Source organism: Apus apus, chromosome 4 (assembly GCF_020740795.1).
Source record: "Apus apus isolate bApuApu2 chromosome 4, bApuApu2.pri.cur, whole genome shotgun sequence".
In the NCBI taxonomy this organism is placed as follows: domain Eukaryota; kingdom Metazoa; phylum Chordata; class Aves; order Apodiformes; family Apodidae; genus Apus; species Apus apus.
Genome location: NC_067285.1, coordinates 69,057,580 through 69,075,391, shown reverse-complemented (window position 1 = coordinate 69,075,391; position 17,812 = coordinate 69,057,580). Strand labels below are relative to the sequence as shown.

At 51.4% G+C, this 17,812-nt stretch overlaps 1 protein-coding gene across 3 annotated transcripts; it reads right to left on the bottom strand.

The window, feature by feature from the left end:
- Positions 1-41: 41 nt before the first annotated feature.
- On the bottom strand, positions 42-16,706 carry ARL9 (ADP ribosylation factor like GTPase 9). Of its 3 annotated transcripts, XR_007889421.1 has the most exons (7): positions 16,423-16,706; positions 15,792-15,960; positions 12,936-13,111; positions 6,308-6,430; positions 4,705-4,842; positions 2,383-2,558; positions 42-1,760 (listed from the first exon to the last, which is right to left on the bottom strand). XR_007889421.1 is itself a non-coding variant. In XM_051618897.1 (4 exons), exons 1-4 carry the CDS (start codon positions 16,570-16,572, stop codon positions 11,644-11,646), a joined length of 675 nt encoding a protein of 224 aa, XP_051474857.1. In that variant the 5' UTR covers positions 16,573-16,686; the 3' UTR covers positions 10,678-11,643. The 3 variants fall into 3 exon arrangements, 1 of the variants encoding a protein (XP_051474857.1); XR_007889422.1 differs by lacking the exons at positions 42-1,760; positions 2,383-2,558 and adding an exon at positions 3,982-4,397; XM_051618897.1 differs by lacking the exons at positions 42-1,760; positions 2,383-2,558; positions 4,705-4,842; positions 6,308-6,430 and adding an exon at positions 10,678-11,823 and having other exon boundaries at positions 16,423-16,686.
- Positions 16,707-17,812: the final 1,106 nt, after the last annotated feature.

Sequence of the window (17,812 nt, the reverse complement as noted above, 5' to 3'; positions counted from 1 at the left end):
TGTTTTATGTTCCCTGCTTGTGCTTTCTACTCCAGTGGCAGAAGGCAGACTTCTTCCTCTGGGAGGGCAGCACTTCTCCAAGGCAGCCTCAGTGGGCACTGTTGGTTTTCCCTCTTGCCTCAGCCTGCAAATATGGACAACCTCCTCTTCTAAGGCACCCATGGGTCCATCCCTGGCAGCCCACACAGCCCCATGCACACCAGGAGCCCCAAGGTGGCAGAAGCTGGTGATGCTGAGGTTCCCCCACTGGGTGGGGAGTGCAGACTCCAGACTCCCTCTGGCCATTCTCAAGCCTGAGGGATGCAGCTGTGCTGGGGCTCTTGCACAAAGCCTGAACTCTTATCCATCCCAGTACAGGACAACGCCTGAGCTAAAAAATAACCAGCACCATTGCCCAGTTACTCTACCTTGTTCAAAAGGGTTAAAAAATCCTCTGCTTAGTGCATTATTGAATCGCTTAGTGGATCCTCTGCTTAATCCTCATCTGTTTTGTGGTCACTTGCCTCTACTCCTTTGGAAGGGGAATCAGCTTAACACAGGGAAGATGAAGAAACACTGGCACTGAAACTGCCACATGCTTTCATTTATGGCCTTTGACCCTTGCTGAACAGCATCTTGCTTGCCTCAGTATCTCCAGCACATTGCCAGTGCTTAGGTTGCTAGTGCAAATACTGAGCTGGCAGGAAACAGATAAAAGCAATCTCCGTGTGCCATGTCCTATGCAAGCTGTGTTGTTCCCTTGCAGTCCAGCTGCCAGACTGACTCACCCTCAGACCCAACTGGAGCTTCAAGTTTATTCTGCAGTCTGGCACCAATATCTATTTTCTTCTTAGCCTTTGCAATATGCACTGAGGGGAACTTTGCTTTTTTTGAGTTAGGCTCCAAAAATCCCAATGCAGAGCTCCATTATTTTGCCCAGCATCACACAACTGAATGAAGATTTAACTATGTAACTTGTATCACAGAAGCATTGCAATGCAGAAGGCTGGGTCTGCCCATTCTCCAGGCATTTGAGAAAATGGGCCCCAAAGCCCAGGCAACTCAATGCACATGCCACCCCAGCATTTCTAAAGTCTGTACTAAAGCTCTACGCCTTACCAAACCCAGCCCTGGATCTGCAGTTTTGCAGCCTTTTGTGTTTCTACTTCTGTCACAAGCACAAAACTTTGAGTGTCACTATGAATTCTAAACTTTATCAAAAATTTTGAAACCCAAGGTCAGGAGTTGTGTTGCATCAACCTGCTATGTGCCATCAGCTTTGGTTTGCCACACTTTACGTGTAAGAACAGTTCCTGTGCTGGCAGTGGTTTCATAACTTCTTTAGCTATTACAGGAAAAAAGAAAGAAAAAAGACGAGTGACAAACTCCAGACATAACCCATCCTAGGGAGAGAGGCTTCCTATTAGGTCAAATTCTGCTCTTTTTCCCTGGTGACTACTTTGTTTCTAAAGAATGACTGCTTTATTTAACTCCTCCAGATAAGCCCAGTAAAAGTGGCTGCTCGTAAGAAAACGTTCCAGCTGGGTGCTGCCTCTGTGCCATGCTCAAGCAGGTTGTCCAGCCACAGGACTGCCCACAGAGGGTGATGTTCCAAGGAGTGATGGGGGCAGCTGGCACGAGCAGCAGGCTGTGCTTCTGAGGGAGCTCAACGCTTAATGGGACGAGCCAGCTCTTGGATCCTTGCAGAACAAGTTGCCTTCATAGCAGACTCCTTCACTGTGAATGCATCTAGATTGAGTTGAACAAAGTTCATAGAAGGCCTGGGGGAGCAAGAACAGAGCTGGTCAGTTCCAAGTGGAGCAGAGCCAGCCCTCAGAACTGCCTGCCAGCTGGCACATCTCCACCCCTGCCCTACCCTTCCCTGTCAAGGGAGAACAAAAGCAGTCATGCCCCTGCTGCTGTCACCAGGACACTAGTGAGAGGGGGTGGTTCCTCTCTCAGTGAAACTGCTGCCACAGCCACTACAGCCAGGCACTCCTTCACCCTCTGTCGAACATCCTAACCAGCACTTGCTGCAGCACAGGCTGAGGCCAGCTGCATCATGCATGCTGCTGGGCAACACAAATGTGCTAGCATGTCATGTGTCAGCTGTTTGCCTTTTATAATTGCAATTAATAATTGGGAAATCCTGACCAGTTATTCCTACTGGAATTAGAAATTTCCTATTTCTTTTCTTTTGATTCTCCTTCCACCTCAAAAATGCCTTTTAAACCACAAGCCATGTAGCATTAGCACATCCAGATATATGAAATCCATGCATTTTGGAAATGGAAGAGTAGTGACTTAATCACACTGCCCAAACCCAAATCAACAAGGTGCCATGGCCTGCACAAAAAGGGCTGACAGCTGATCATTTGCCCATGGCAAGGAAGCAGCACCTACCTTTTGCAAGGCTGGGCCAGTTCCACAAGCCTTGGTGTGGCCACTGCGTGCTGTGCTGCCTTTGTCACTGGCCACTCAGCATCCCGCACAGGTACGTAGTTAGGATGCACTGGTTTTGCCCTAGCTAGCTCCAGGATCCGAGGGCTTGCAATTGCCTTCTGAGCCAACAGGGAAACCTGTGGAAGAACGGGGAGGAAGGTCCTTACAGGTGCTCTTGGCATTCAAGGGTGACCAGCCTGCAACTCAGTGTGCCCAGGTTCACTGCCACTGACGATGCACAGATGGGACGTGATCCTGTCCACAGCTGTGACTGGCACCAGACAAGCTGTGGAAGGAGAAATCACTGCCTTTTAGGCCAGTCCCACAACCTGCCCTCTGGAAATCCTAATTAGACACATGTCCATCTCTTCCCATCCCCACAACTGCAGACTAGGCACAAGTCTGCCCTTCTCTTGGAATGTCTGCTGGGAGTCAGTTCATGCTCTGGTCAGAGGGAGAGCCCTGCTCTGCAGCCCAGGAAGCAGTGACATCAGCCTCACAGACAACAGCACATCCAAGGCTGCCATGAAGGGAGTCACCAGTGACTGGGAACCCATGCTGTCCCCTCTGCCCGGTGTCCCTGCTGTGCATGGTCCCGGGTGACGCTGCATTACCGGACGGATGACAGATTCAGGAAAGCTGTTATCATAGCAGCAGGTCACCTTCCTGACCCGGGGCTCTGCAAGACACTGTAACCGTGAGGATGCTCTGGCCGAGATTGCAGCATGTGAAACCTGTGTTGGCACCTGAATAGGTTCAAAATGGAGGAGGGATGTACAGACAGAGAGCTCGTCCACAGCAGCCCATGGGGACACACTCCCTCTCTAAAGGGATGAGTACCCAGCACCCTTCCTCTGTAGACAAGGACACAAAAAGGAGCACCCTTGCTTTCCCAGCTCCCGTTATTTTTCTTTTACCATGGTTACAAGGTAATTTTGGTGCTATTGGGATTTGTACATCTCAGCCAATATTACTTTTTTCCCCTAACTGTTGCCCACTCATAGCTAGGAGAGGAACGCCTGTAATGACAGCCTACGCAGCCAGGTAGAAGTGCCGAGAAATTTCTTCCAGGGTAGGGAAATGTTTTTCATATGCATCCTCCTGGCTGCATCAAATAATTTTCCTTGCTAAGGAGAGACACTCAGATTTTTTTTTAACTGCTGGTGCAGTTAAATGCATTCCTGCAGCTAAAGTTATTACTGCTTCAGCATTGGACCTCTTCCTATATTTTTCACAGGGTTACTGATGCCAAGGCCTGCTCCAGCACAGCCTCCCTTATTTCCCAGCCCAGAGATTGCAGCCAGAAAATTTAGCCTTTGCCATGGAAATTACTGTAATCTGAGATTGCCACAAGCCCTTTCACCCTTGTCAAAGCAATGACTTGCCTAAAGGGAGCAAGTTCAGAGGTATGTCTCTAAATTAGGCTTCTAGTAAAGCACTGTTTAAATACACATAGTGTTTGGAAGCTCATCCCTCTGTACACACAAATAGGAGCGCAGCTGCCCAACAACAACCACGACTGTACTCCCTAGGAGCTAAACAGGCCATTCCTGTAAGGTTTCTCCACTTTCCCAGGCTGCTTTATCGGGGGATGCAGTCCAGATTCCTCCCCTTGCTCTCCTGCTATTCTAGGCAGCTCCAGTCTGGCTGTTTCCTGTCTCTCAGCAGTGAGATTTTCAAAGACAGCATCTCACTCTGAAAAGAGTTTCTCTCACTATCTAAAAGCAGAACCAGACAATTTCTCGCCTCCGTAACACACACTGGGCGTATCCAGGGCCATGACACAGGCTGTAAAATCTCAGGACGGTTTGCTGCATCATCGTCTCCTGCAAATCTTACCCAACCACCTCCTCACCTCTCTGGCCAGCATGAAATCTGGGTGCACCACCTTTGGCCGGGCAAGCTCTAGGATCCGCAGGGAGGCCTTACAGTTCAGTGCAGCTGGCGACACGGGCCACTGAGGGGACTGGTGAGGTCTGGAAGCAGAGAAGCATGGCACTGCCACACAGATACTCCCCCACACTGGTTAAACTAGGCTGCGGCTGGGATGTTTAAGCCTTGCATTTTCCATAGTAGAAGGCAGCTTTGTCTTGTGGCCGTTTCCAGTGTAGAATGCACTCACGCCATGCACCCAGAGGTCCTAATCCCAGCAGAGTCCCTTCTCTGCATGTTGCCCTCTGTTGTACCCATTCATTACTTTGCATTTATTTCTTTGAAGCTGCACTGATGCTACAAGACCCAAGGGCCTACCTATAGCACCCTGCAGGCTTTCTGGCCTCTCACCTTTGCTGCAGGTAGGCAGCAGCGTCTTGTTTAGGTTCAGACAACTTCAGCAGCCGATCAGAAGGGAAGCCAAAATCCGCTAGTGGGGGACGCTCCCAGATCGTTGATTCCCGCCCACAGCTGTACACGAAGAGGGGTCTTGAAGGACAGAACAAAAGTTAGTAAAAGGCAACCAAGAGAGAACGTGATCCTGGCAGATGGTCTCCTAAGTCTGGCTAAACATTCATGCCTGCTACATGTACCTAAGTCAGCACTGGTGCACATGGAAAAGCCATGAACAAACTGGCATTTACACTTGACGTTTCCTAGCTTGAAAGGTAAATGCTTTTCGCATATCCCTGGGCCATTTCAGGAAGCTACTCCACAATGCAAACTTGGCAGCACCTCTGTTCAGCTCTGCAAATTTAGAAACCTCTTTGTTGCAGTGGCTTAATAGCACCTTGCGCTCTTGCAGGTTCTTTCATCTTGGGATCTCTCCATGTTTGCTTAGTCCATGCTCACCCAGCCTTCCATCAGCCACAGCTGCTGGCAGATGCCTGTCATCACCAGGAAAGGGGTGAGCAGAGCTTGAGCAGAAAGGCAGGAAGGGCTGTCAGATGGACAGCAACAGTCAGAGGCAGAAGCTCTCAGGTGGATGAGGGCCCCTGAACTGATGACAGTGACAGAGAAAACGACACGTATTTTGACATTCCACCAGGTAGAGGAAAGCCAGGAGTGCAATACTATTTTATCTCCATTCTCATTGCTAGGACTTCTTACAGACTAGCAACCGCCATCCTGTCTCCAAAAGAGCTTCATCCCCTCCAACAGAGCTACAGACAAGTTGCTTCAAGTAATGCAGCATCACCCATCCCTGCTGAAGTTTACATTTTTTCCATGGACTGCTTTGACTGGTTGCTTACCAGTGACAGCAGAGGTTTAACTCAAAGCAGGAAACATGAATCCCTCGAGCCAGCAGAATGCTGCAAGATTTCTGTTCATAGCATTTCCTAACCTTTATCCTCAAGATTTAGGCCAGGCTCCAAGAGGACTCAGAGGATCACAAATTCTGTCCAGGGGCCTGTCTGGGCTGCATCAGCCCCAGTATGGACAGCAAACACCCTAGGCACAGACAGTCCCTCTGTATGTCCAGCTGTGACAAATTTATGTTCCCATCAAGGCATACATGCATGCACATTATCTCTCTTCTTCCATGCAGAGCAGCCAGATCAAGGCTGGCTCCCATGACAGCTAATCCAAAACCAGAGCTCTAATCAGACCAGCAAGCACCATGCATTGCAGAAGCCCTTCCTATAGCCAGGAAGAGGCTATGAGGAAATAAAATGGCACCAAAACTTAACACCCCCCCAGTTCCTCCTCATTTTGGAAGTCAAGCATTCTGGGTGACTGTGCTCCCATAGCACTTTCTTCCCTGCTACAGACAGCCCCTGTTCCAAGCATCAGTACAGCCTAGTGTGTCTCAGTGGCATGGAGCTCCCTGTGAGCAGTGGTGGCACGAGAGGAGATGGCATCTCCCCTTCCCCTAGGAATGAGCACATTCCCCTGATTAAAGAGCACCATCTGAGCTGTTTCCTTCCCCCAGATGTGCTACCGCATCACTGACCTGCACCGGTGCTTGCCAAAATCTTTTTTGGGCTTGGCCAGTGCCACTGTTCTTGGGGATGGCCGAGCTGTCACAGCACCCCGCGGGAGGGTCCAGATGGTCTCTTGGTTTCCCCACACAAGCCTAGCAAGAACAGCAAAGGTGTGACATTTTAGAAACATGCACAAGTGTGAAATGTACTTGCTGGGGCTATCCTGCCCTGCCTAGGATGGGACACACACACAGTCCCTACGGCTTTCCACAGCTGTACAGTGTCGCTGCCATCCCTGGAGCACTCACCTTCTCTGGCACTGCATTTCCTAACTCTGTCCACGTGGTTGTTGTCAACTCAAAAAGAAAATAGCCTTCAAGTGATGAGTCCGGTTTTACAGTTACCAGTGGATGTGCAGAAAGGCTTGTTTCATTACATCTCTGAAACCCCTGGGGGAGTTTCATGATTGCATTTTTCTTGCCTCACCATTACCACCTAACTATACCACAGGAATGACAGTAAAAATAATAATAATGTTAGGGTCAGGGTGTGCCGTGGAAAGTGGGTGAGGTTTTGCAGCACGTTAGTGGTTACTCTCCTGTGCCTACAGCAAATGTGCAGTTGCTCATCTCCTAATGAGAGAGAGGCCATGGTGGGAGAGGGTACCAGGGTTTTCAGGAGAGGGAAGAGCACTGTGATGGGTCTGTGCAGCCTTTTTCGAGCACAGTGACACCCACCCAGACAGGGGAAAAGAGACATTATCCAGAGACTGTTGCCTTTGTTTGTCAAGACATAGCTTGACAAGCCATAGCTTGACCCCATAATGCAGACAGCAATTCAGTTCCTAAAGATGGACTGTGTCCTCCAGGATACAGCAGCCTGTGACTCCAATGGAGTCCAGTCTTCTTGCACCACAGCACCATCCTACCTTGCAACATCTCAGCAGGCCAGCTCAGATGGGGCAGCAAAGGCAAGACCAGTTTTTGGATTGAAAACAAGAAAGCATATTGAAGAGAGCCCCTCACACACTGAACATCTCAATCTGTTCTTGTTGGAGTCATTCTGTTCTTGAGAGGAAAACAATAGCAAGACAAAGGAAAAAGGTCTGCATCAGCTGAGGCCAGGTCCCCATTTCTTGAGCCAGAGCTGCCTGGGCACCTCCTTACCTGGGTTCACTTGCACTGGCTGTTTTCTCGCGTTCTGCAAGTTTTTTTATCTTGTCAAAACTACTGGAAAGAACAAATGTGCCATTACATATACAGTTAAACCATGAAGCATGAAGAAGCTACTGCTGTACTGAAAGCCATAACACATTCTTGAACCCCCGTGCCTCCGTGAGGCATCTGTTGCTAGAGTGCATTTAAGAGATCTCTCTCCATCCATTTACTCTGGTGAACTCACCAGCCCATGGATATTTGTGCTACCTCCTGGATTACAGAGACACAGTTTGCAATTCTGCCCTTACTGCAGGGTTCCTTGGGGACATGACAGAGAGAGTGATAAAATACTTTTCTGGTTAATAAGATGCCATATAACCCTAGCAGGTAGGAGATGGATGATCTCCCAGACTACAGGGGCCCAGATGAACACAAACAGCTGTTATGAACACTCTTGTGGTTTACGAAAAGTCACAGCGGAGACAGTACTATTTCCATGGGGCTTTAGGAGCACAGGTGAAGACTTATTTTTTACTTATCATTTTATTTCAGTCTGTTTAGCACAGAGGTCTTAGATGCTCTAGAGACACAGGAATATACATGGTCTGTGCCCTAGAAGCAGCACTGAAAATGTTTTTACTGAATATTCATCAGACCACAACTTCTCAAGAAGATCAGACATTGCTGTCTGCTCCTGCTGCTCAGGTGTTTCAGGCCTGACATTATAGCGGCTGGGAAGCATTTGTGCTTTGTAAGCATGGGTACAAGGAGAAGGAAGAGATTACTCCAGTGCCACAAGTGTGTTGTAGAACTCCCTGAGATCACAGACCAAGCCCACACCCACCCACTGGGACTGCAGGTGCAGCCCCCAGCTAGCGAACAAATACACAATATGGGCAGATGTGGAGATGCCCCACCATGAAAAAAGCATAGGAGGTGAAAGCCTGGGGCATTGCTTTCCTGCTCAGTATCACCTGGCAATCAGGCAGCATAGTCCTAGAGAGGAGCAGGGACACCAACAGAGAGAAAAATGTTTGCTGACAGAAATCAGTCCATACTTTGGGGACACACTTGTGGTTTTTCTGATGCGGCTGATACCTCTAGTGAGCTGCTGAGCCCCAGCAAACACAAGCTAGTGAGCTCAGAACCACAGAGATCCTTGCAATGGCAGGCTGCTGTTAAAGCATCCTCACCACATGCTCTCTGCAAGACACCTGCTGATCTATCTCTCTGTCATGCCTAATGTTTTGTCACAACATGGCAAACATGGCTACCACCGAGATCCCCCAGAGGGAACTAGCTGCCCATGGGACTCTGGGGCTCTCCCACCAGTTCAAGATGAGACATGCTCAAGAAGGCAGCAGTCACTTCAGGAGTCCAAAACCAGCTTCAGCTGCTCATTCCCAAGTGGCTCCCCAGAAGCTTTTCCATGCAGAAGTGCAAGGGGATACCAGGCAGATGTAGCCCTGACCAGTCTGGAAGCTGGAAGCCTCTATCCGCAGGCAGGCTTGTCGCTTTTCCTCCACTCCTGGCACAGATCCACCACATAACCACAGCCAAACCTAGCCTAAAGTGCGCCACACTGCTGGCTTGGACACTGCTGTGGAGACTTTGCATCAAAACCAGGCCAAGGGACAAATCACACATAGGTCCAAATTGGGTCCCTCAACTCACCTGACTTTTTTTTTTTTTTTTTTCCAATTACAAAAAAAAAGGGTTACTTTCTACTCTTCTCTAACCACAAAAGCTATGAACAGGCATCCCCACACAGGACGCATCTTGATCCTTGTCACGCTTCCCAGCAGGGAAAGAGGCCTTGCTGCAGGCAGACACAGAAACACCTCCCATCCACCGCCTGAGCTCCCACAGACTCATTGCTTCAGGGGGATCAGCTCCCTTTGAGATCAATCCCTTCTAAAGCAAAGGGTCACAGCTTCCACTTTGAAGGGCCAGGACAGTCGGATGTGTTTTGTCATGACAAGCAGGGGGATGGGCAAAACTAGGCATCATTTCCTCTGTGTGTTCATCACAGTCTCATCTGATACACAGACTTATTGCTCCATGTAAATCCCCAACTGAGCCCTGCCCAAGAGACCTGAGGCACGGCCAGGACACTCAGCCAGGAGGCCCTGGGCTGGGAGGATTTCTTACCTGTCATGTGAGCGTGCAGACGAGCAACTAGGAACTGCAAAGGCAAGAAGAGGTGAATTTAAAAGCTTGGTAACACCTGCAGCCTGTGCTGCCTGTGCTTCAGCGTGAAATCATCACAAGGCAGATGAAGCTTCTCCATCTCCTTGGGACAGACTTCCCTGGCAGTTACTTGCACGGTACTTCGCCTGGTACCCCTCAGCTGCAGGCGCACAGCCACGCACCTGCACAAGAGGTGCTCCTCTCCCCTCCTCTCCCCAGCTGCGCCTGACGAGGGCTGCTGGCAGCCCCCAGGCTGCGGGACGGAGCGCCCCTGGCACCGCATCCCCCACCAGCACCCACCGCTGGGGCGAGCGCCGCGGGCACTGCTGCCGTGCGGCTCCCGCCCGGCTCCCGCAGCCCCCTCTCGCTAATGCCTTCAGCCGCTCCGAAGGCAGGTCCTGCGAGCCCCGCGAGGAGCGGCTGTACCGAACCGGGACCCTCGCGGTACCGAGCACGCCGCGAGTGTCAAGGGCGGGGGCGGGTAGGTAGCAGGGAGGCAGGAAAGCCAGAGACGTGGTGACACCGACACTGCGAGGAGAGCAGCCGCGACCTCAGGGAGTCCGTCTTGGCGATGGTGGCAACGGCCACGCCACTGGCCACCACCGCTTCGGCCAGCAGGCCCTCGGAGCTGCGGGGCCGGTCCTGCAGCGCCGGCGAGCCGCCGCGGGTGGGCAGGGGGCTGCTGGGGCACGGGGCAGCCGCGGCGGGAGGGTCTGCGCTCGGCGCCCGGCAGCACAGGTTCCAGCAGCCCCGGGCACCGCGGGGCGGCCCGGCCGCCGCCATGCTCTGCGCTCCCGTCGCTATGGCAACGGCGGCCGCCGGCTCCCCGGGCACCGCGGCTCCCGAGGCGCGTCCGCTCCGGCGGCCCCGGAGAGCGAGAAGCCGGCTGCCCGCCCGAAGCCAGAGCCTGCAGGGCCCGGGAGGTGCGCGGGGGCCGCCAGAGGCGGGCCGGGGGGGCAGCCGGCCTCGGCAGCCGGGAGGGAAGGCCTCGTTTCTGTCCAAGAAAGGCCTGGGGGCCTCTTTGTTCGGGTTAATGACGCTCGGACCACAGGTTGAGGTAAAACTGCTTTATGCATACTTTCCAAATGACAAAACTGTAAAACCCTCACACAATACACGCAGTTGCGAAACGGGCCCTGTACAGAAACGCTCCTGGATCACGCTCTGGGAGTATAATTAAGAGGGTGACGCTCATCAGCGACTCGCCTTCCTCATCTCCTGCCCTTACAGAAATCACTTTCAAAAACTAGATTTTTCACATGTAAAAGTGCTCACTTGAGGACAACCTGGACTAAACAGAAATAACCGCTCAGCCTAGTGGAGGAGTCTCCCACCTTTGGTGCCAAGTTAAATTAAATGCTTCTAGTCACTGCCTTAAATTACACTGTTCTGGTTTTGCACCATAGGCAAAGAAACAATCTCTTCCTCATTTTATTTTCTCATTCTTACCCACTAAATAAGCACTAACCAACCCAAATTCCAGAGTTTACTAACTTGCTACTCCCTTAAAAGACAGCTCCAATATAGCAACAATAGAAAATCACTGTGAAAAATACTAGTCGCTGGAGTTTACATTTCTGACACTGTCAAGAAGTGAGGTTTTTAACAGAACAACACTGTTAACAGGGTTCTGCAAAACCTGTGAAGTAAACGTATTTCCGTTTAAGCCTGAGACATTGAGCCAAGTGAAATTAACTGCGTACAACTTTGTTCCGCTGAAGTTCAAGCTTGATTCCTGCTGGCAAGAAGCCATCTCAGCCCATCTAAGCTCTATATCCCCTTAACTCTGGCAAGACTAATTTTCCCCTACAAATACACTAAGAAATAGACTACTTTTCAAATGTATTTTCAAACCACTATAAATTAGATTTTCTTACCAACTACACATCACTTTCAGAGAAATTCCACACCCACGAGGAACAGGTATCTCTACGTTTCAGTTGCCATATGGCAAACTGACCATACCCTAACACCTCATCTCCCTCAGCTGCAAACACCACGTTGTAGGAAGAGAGCTGTCACTGTGTTTCCAGAACCAGCTGTGCTATGAGCTCCCTGGCATCCTTCATGCTGGAGGAGATCTCGGAGCCATCTTCTGCCACATGGGTACCAATCAAGAACATCTTCCTCTCGTCCCCAATATCAGATAGTGCCAGAGCATCGTGAATATCAGTGATGCAATATGCACCTTCGAGGTCCTGATGTGCAAAAAACAAAACAAACCTGTTAGTTGCAAGAGGTGGCAGCACCATTGCCACTGCCTTTGTCCAAGGAGGAAAGGGTCTCCAAAGCCCTAGGGGCACCATTCTTATGTATTGTCGGTAAGATCAAGTTTAGGTTCCCCCAAAGTGCTTTAGGGGAGAAAAAAAAAAAGTTTATCCTTCACCTAATTTATTCCCAAAGAAATACGAGTACAGTTCTGTTTTCAGTCATTCCAGTGTTTCTGATTACAATGTGTGACTATCTGCACAAGGCAGACAAAAGTCTTGCTGGTCCAAGACCCCAGCACCAAGTCACAAGAACAGGGCAAACATACAACAGTCCTTCCCTGTGCACCTTCTAAGCCACCAGCGCTTCTGAGTCCGGGACCTAGAGAATCAGCAGTAGCATTTGTGTTTGATGAATCCAAAGCCTGCACTTTTGTTCAAGAGTAACATAGACAACTACTAGTAACATGCCTAAGTTACTAGAAATTCAGGAGGTAACAACATAGAGTAAACAAAGCACACAGCCCTCATAAAAGAAAATCAGGGCTTAAAAACCCCAAGCTGTTCTGTTATCCAACTGTCCCACAGGCCCAATTCTATTCCAGGTAGAGCTCCAGTCACTGACACTTTCACAAAGGTCTTAGGAGAAAGCACTGCCTTGTGAGGACAGATGCTCTTCTCTCATGCTTCAGCAGCAGCTTTAGGAGTCATCAACCAGTCTGAAGGCAAACAACAGTGCTTCACTTTGCAGCTGCTGCTAGGTAAAGTGGTACTTTTAGACAAACATTCAGAACACAAACCTAACTCCATGTCTAACTATGGTGTCCCTTGCAGTTCTCAAACTTTGCAGCTCTACAGCAGTTTTCACCACTATTTCCACCCACAGCTCTGACTGCACCATCTCCGAGCACAGGACCTGCACCTTGCAGCTCCAAAACTCCAGGTCAGACTATTTTCTTTTGTGGTCAACAGGTGTCCCAGAAAGACCCTCCGCTCCCAGCCACATAGCCTCCTTAAAGGCATGAAGCCTCCTTTGAAAGGCTTTGTTGCTGTTTTCAGAGCTGCTCCCAGTCCAAGTTCAGTTAGCTGCAGGTAACTCTTACCTGCTTGTTGGCCAGAACCACCACCGGCAGGGTGGAGTTGTTCTGGATCAGCTGATGAAGCAGCTGTTTCGCCACAGGCAGTCGGGCATGATCAGCTGAGTCCACGACATAGATGAGCAACAGCACTTTGGGCAGGTACATCTTCCAGTAGGAACGCAGAGATTCACTGCCCCCGACTGGAAGAGAAGATAGCAGGACAAGATTCACCAAGCAATCCAAGCAGAACCGTTCCCAGAGGTGCAGACAGCAGGCCCTGGGATGAAAACCCAAGGTGTTTAAGTTAAAAACTTGAAGCATTTTTGCTACCCTGTATGAGACTGGAAATAGCTTTATTTTCCCCAGTCAAGTCCCATGCAGGCATACATGAATGCTCTGGAAATAAAAAATCTTTCCATTCTAAGCTCTTCTTGAGAGGATTCTGGATTCAGTTTCTTTACAGTTGCTTCCTCCCTTGTTGGTTCTTGCTCTCAAGCTAGTAGGGAGAGCTGAAAGATGCTCAGTGTCCATATACACCGTGTGAGAATGTTCCCATTATAACCTATCTCCATATGCCCATCTCAAGACACAGCAGGCTGATAATTTTAAAAGAAGAAATTTAGCTCTGAGGTGGAGAGGGCTCTCATCAGATTTGTATGACACGAGGGGCTAGTTCAAAACACGCACAGCTTTCATACTGCAAATAACCAGAGGTGTTTAGGAAGAGAGAAAAATCAAGTTGCTTCAGACTTTACGCAATCCTTAGGTGATGGGATATAAAGGAAAGCTGTCCACCTTCAAAATAAGGTCTTGTAACAATTCTGTGGTGAAACCATATGCAGCAAGTTGCCTGAGACTGCTGTTTCCATTGAGGACAAAGAGTTGGGTAGATTGCCAAGTTTGATAGGAGCAGGAGTAGCAACGGTATATTAAGTACTTCAGATGTGTTCTCAGTTCTCCAAGTCTTCTCACAGGCAGAGTGCAGAACCATTCGCTCAAGAGTCCTGAAGTGCTCAGAGGCATGGGTGAGTCCCCCAAACGTAGCAAGTTTTCAAAGTTCCCTGTAATTGTCTCCTGCCTTACCCAGGAGCTCTTTTCAAAACTGACTTGCTAGTCACCCATCTTTTACTGTCTTCAAGTGACTTCGCTCTGTTTCAAAGCAATTTTGCTTTCACTTAAGTCAAAATGGTTCAGCAGCTTCAAGAATGTAGAAAGGGAAGCAACATTTCCCTCTAGGTTGTGCCTGAGTCTTCTTCAGGAGCCCCAGCATATCCACAGGCAGAACTGCAATCTGACACTGTGGAAAGGAGCCTGAGGGCTGTGACTGACAGACACATCACACTTGGCACAGATGCCTCTGATTCTGTACTGTGACATTTTGGGGGCTCACCACTGTTTCCTCTGTTAAATGCATTCATGCATAGCATAACCCAGGGGTCAGCAACCTCAGAGAGAACATTTTTTTTATTTCCCAAACTAGAAGGAACTCAGAAGCCAGGAGCTCCTACCCCTTTCAGAGGCAAGATACCAGCCCCTTATCTATATGATGGCACAAAGAAAAAGATTGAACAGTTTTCTATCTGTCTAAGCCAGCAAAATAAAAACCTTTCTGTCTGCTGATCATCTTATGCCACGTGATCACAGCACAGACTGCTAACCCCTGGACTAGGCGATGGTACAGACTGGATAAATAACCAGATTAGAGAGCCATGCACGGATTTACCTGGCTGAAACTGGCCTGAGACATTTCATTTCCCATGGGTCAGATCGCAGCCATCACATCTCAGTCACTACCAACCTGGACCAGAGAGGGAAGGACGACTCAGAAACAGCAGGTTCTGCCATGGGGTGCACAGCGCTGGGCCCAGGCCATCCCCAAGGAGGAGGAGAGTTACTGTGGGTTTCTCTGGGCTCAGCTATGCAAAGCACCTCCCAGTAGGAGACATGGGAGTCTCATACCTATTAGGAGAGGGGCACAGACGACAAGCATCTCTGGATACTACAACACTGCAGACACTCCTATGGTAGTAGAACTGGAAATAAACTCTGCTTTAGCGGCCTCATTCTCACATCCCAAAGACTTACCTGGGAACAGCACAACTCCTTTAGGTCTGCTGACAAAGGTGCAGAGGTGTTGATGGGCTAGCTGCCAAGTGAGCCAGTTGAGCACTGGTACACACAGTGGAGAACAGCAGGAAGCCAAGGGCAGCTTCCATGTCCACAGAAGGCAGGCAGCAATGAGGCTAGGATGTCAGCCTCTCAGTACCAGGGGCTGACCTAACTTCAGTGTCTCTGCACCCTAGCACAACTGTGACATCCCAAAAGCATCACGGGAGATGCTCTCTGCAGGCATGGACAAGACCCAAAAATCAGTGCTCAGGAAAACATAAAAGTTTAGTGAAAACCTACAGATATTCAGAAGCCATTAGACTAGAAAACATCCCTTATGAGGCTTTTGAACAAAAAGTGTACAGAGCTTTTCTCTTCTTCCTCTCTTCTTTCACCTTATACCTCTTCTGCTCTTGCCCTTTGCCAGGCATGAGCACCAAGGAAAAGCTGGACAACATGCAGTGGCTATGGACCACAACACAGGTTACTGTGGACACCTCTGACTTGACACAACCAGGCTTGTCACCCTTTTCTCTCTGGGAGCTGAACTCCCTGGAGGACAGGGCTGAATGAACAGAGATCTCTTCTTACACCAGTGAATCATCTCGTTCAAGAAGTTGGGTGGGTAAATAGAATACTCAAGGACAGCATAATCACAGCTTCATGCTATCAGAGCAGACAAAAGGGAGTAGTACAGTGGTTTTAAAATATGGACCTGATACCCAGGACAGGAACTTATTGTACGTTGTGTACTTAAACAGGTTCACTCACTCTCCAGGAACTCCATCTGGGACTCTTCGGTGTTGATGCAGATGGCATTGAAGCCCTCGGTGGGAGCCATGCTGCGCTTGACCTGGTTAGTCGCCAGGGAGTGGAGCACGCTGGTCTTCCCGGCCCCATCCAGGCCCAGCACCAGGATCTGCTTGCTGTGTCCCGTACCCTGCAAAGCGAGGGGCCGCACGCTCAGCCAGGGCCTCTGCAGAGCCTGGCAGGGCTGGGGGAAAGGGAGGCTCAACAAGGGGGCTGGAGAGAACGCCAAAGCCGAGGGGGCGAAGCGGGAGGAGGTGCCGGCGGGCTGATGCCGGGGACACCCGCCGACCCGGCCGGCCAGGCAATACACGGCTGGGGAGGAACGCGCCCCGGCCCGGCCCGCTCGCCCGGCTCCCCCGCACCGCCCCGGCCCGGCCCGCTCCCCCGGCTCCGCCACCCGCCCCGCCCCGGCCCGGCCCGCTCCCTCGCACCGCCCCGGCCCGGTCCGGGCCCTCCGCGCCGCCCGGGCACGCAGCAGCGGCGCGGGGCCAGGGGCCCGCTCGCAGCACAGCCTCCCCAGCAGCGCCGAGCGGGCACCGCGGCGGTCCCCGGCCCAGCGGCCTCACCCGCTGCCCCCGCGCGGCCCCGGTACCTGCTCGGCGGCGGCGGCGGCGGCGAAAGCGGGGCGGGCGGCGGGCGGCGGGGCGCGCCTCCGCAGGCAGGCCCAGGCCCAAGCGGCCGCACCGCCCGCCACGGCCAGCGCTGCCCCGCACAGCGCGGCGGAGCGCAGGCGGGTGCCCATGGCCCCCGCACCGGCCCGGCCCGCGGGCAGAGCGGGGCGCGGCCCGCAGAGCTCCCCCTGCCGCCCTTGGCGCAGCGCCGGACCCGCCGCCCTGCAGGCAGCGCTTCCCCCTCCCGCCCCCAGCCGGGCCCTCCGTGTCAGCCTGCGGGTGTAAGCGGCGTCGGCAGCGGGGGAACCGCTCCGCGCACCAGCGGCTTTTTGCCAGGAGAGGAAAGCAGGCTTTCCCCGCAGCTGCCGCCCGCTCCCCGCACGACAGGATTCGCTCCCAGGCGGCTCCTGCCTGGGCGCCCACCCCGGGGGAAGCAGTGAAGGCACCGCCAGCCTGGGCAGGGCTCCCGCAGCGCCACGAGCTTCCCCCGGGTCAGTTCCCACCAGGTTGAACCAGGGGAGACACCCAGAGAACACCGAGTTGCATTATCCTCCAGGATCTCCTCTCCAAATCACCTTCCAGAAATCGCACCACTGCAGGATAGCGCCTCTCCCCTGCAGTCAGCAGCTGCCAGCTAAGAGGAGGCATATCCCCCGACACGTACCTGAGAGCAAGTGCCTGCCAGCCACTCATAACGCTGGTATCTCTATCTTGTTGTTCTCAGAGCACAGCAAACATCCAGCCCCCTTCCAGATGCTCCTGGCGTGCAGTCAAGGTAATGGATTTGACTTGGAATTTTACTCCATGGGGACTCAGGGGGAGTGCGGGGGCTTTAAACCACACTAATAATTCCCTTGCTCCCCACCTCTTCAGGCCTTTACTTTAAACCTATTCAGAGACAGCAGCCTTTGCCTTTTGGATTGGCATCTGACAACTCCCCCTGAGGTGCTGTTTCTACCCACTGAAAGTTCATGTGTGGAAAAATGTTTTTGCCATATTCAAACCAGAAGTTAAGAGATGCTTGTGGGTGCTAGAACCAGACACTTTCTTCTACCTCACTTGTCTTGCCAAGGCCACTAGAAAAGGGGACACCGAGTCAGCTCCCACACACTTCATCATGCTTCCTCCCAAGAGCTTTGTTCTCCCCGTTCAGATTATCTAGTTCCAGATAATCTAGCCCATATGTTGTTTTCCAAGATCCTTCGTGCCTGTGCTGTTTGGTGGTGTGCTGGTTTTGGCTGGGATAGAGTTATTTTCCTCATAGTAGCTGGTATGGGGGTGTGTTTTAGATTTGTGCTGAACAGAGTGTTAATAATGCAGAGATGTTTTTGTTATTCCTGAACAGTGTTTAGTCACTTCTCTACTTCTCAC

Excerpts from the sequence above, each read along its gene's own strand:
- ARL9 (XM_051618897.1), bottom strand. The coding sequence starts at position 16,572 with ATGGGCACCCGCCTGCGCTCCGCCGCGCTGTGCGGGGCAGCGCTGGCC. Across the intron at positions 15,961-16,422 it reads CCGCCGCCGCCGCCGAGCAG|GGTACGGGACACAGCAAGCA; the intron begins GTACCGGGGCCG and ends CTCGCTTTGCAG. Across the intron at positions 13,112-15,791 it reads CCAGATGGAGTTCCTGGAGA|TCGGGGGCAGTGAATCTCTG; the intron begins GTGAGTGAACCT and ends CTTCTCTTCCAG.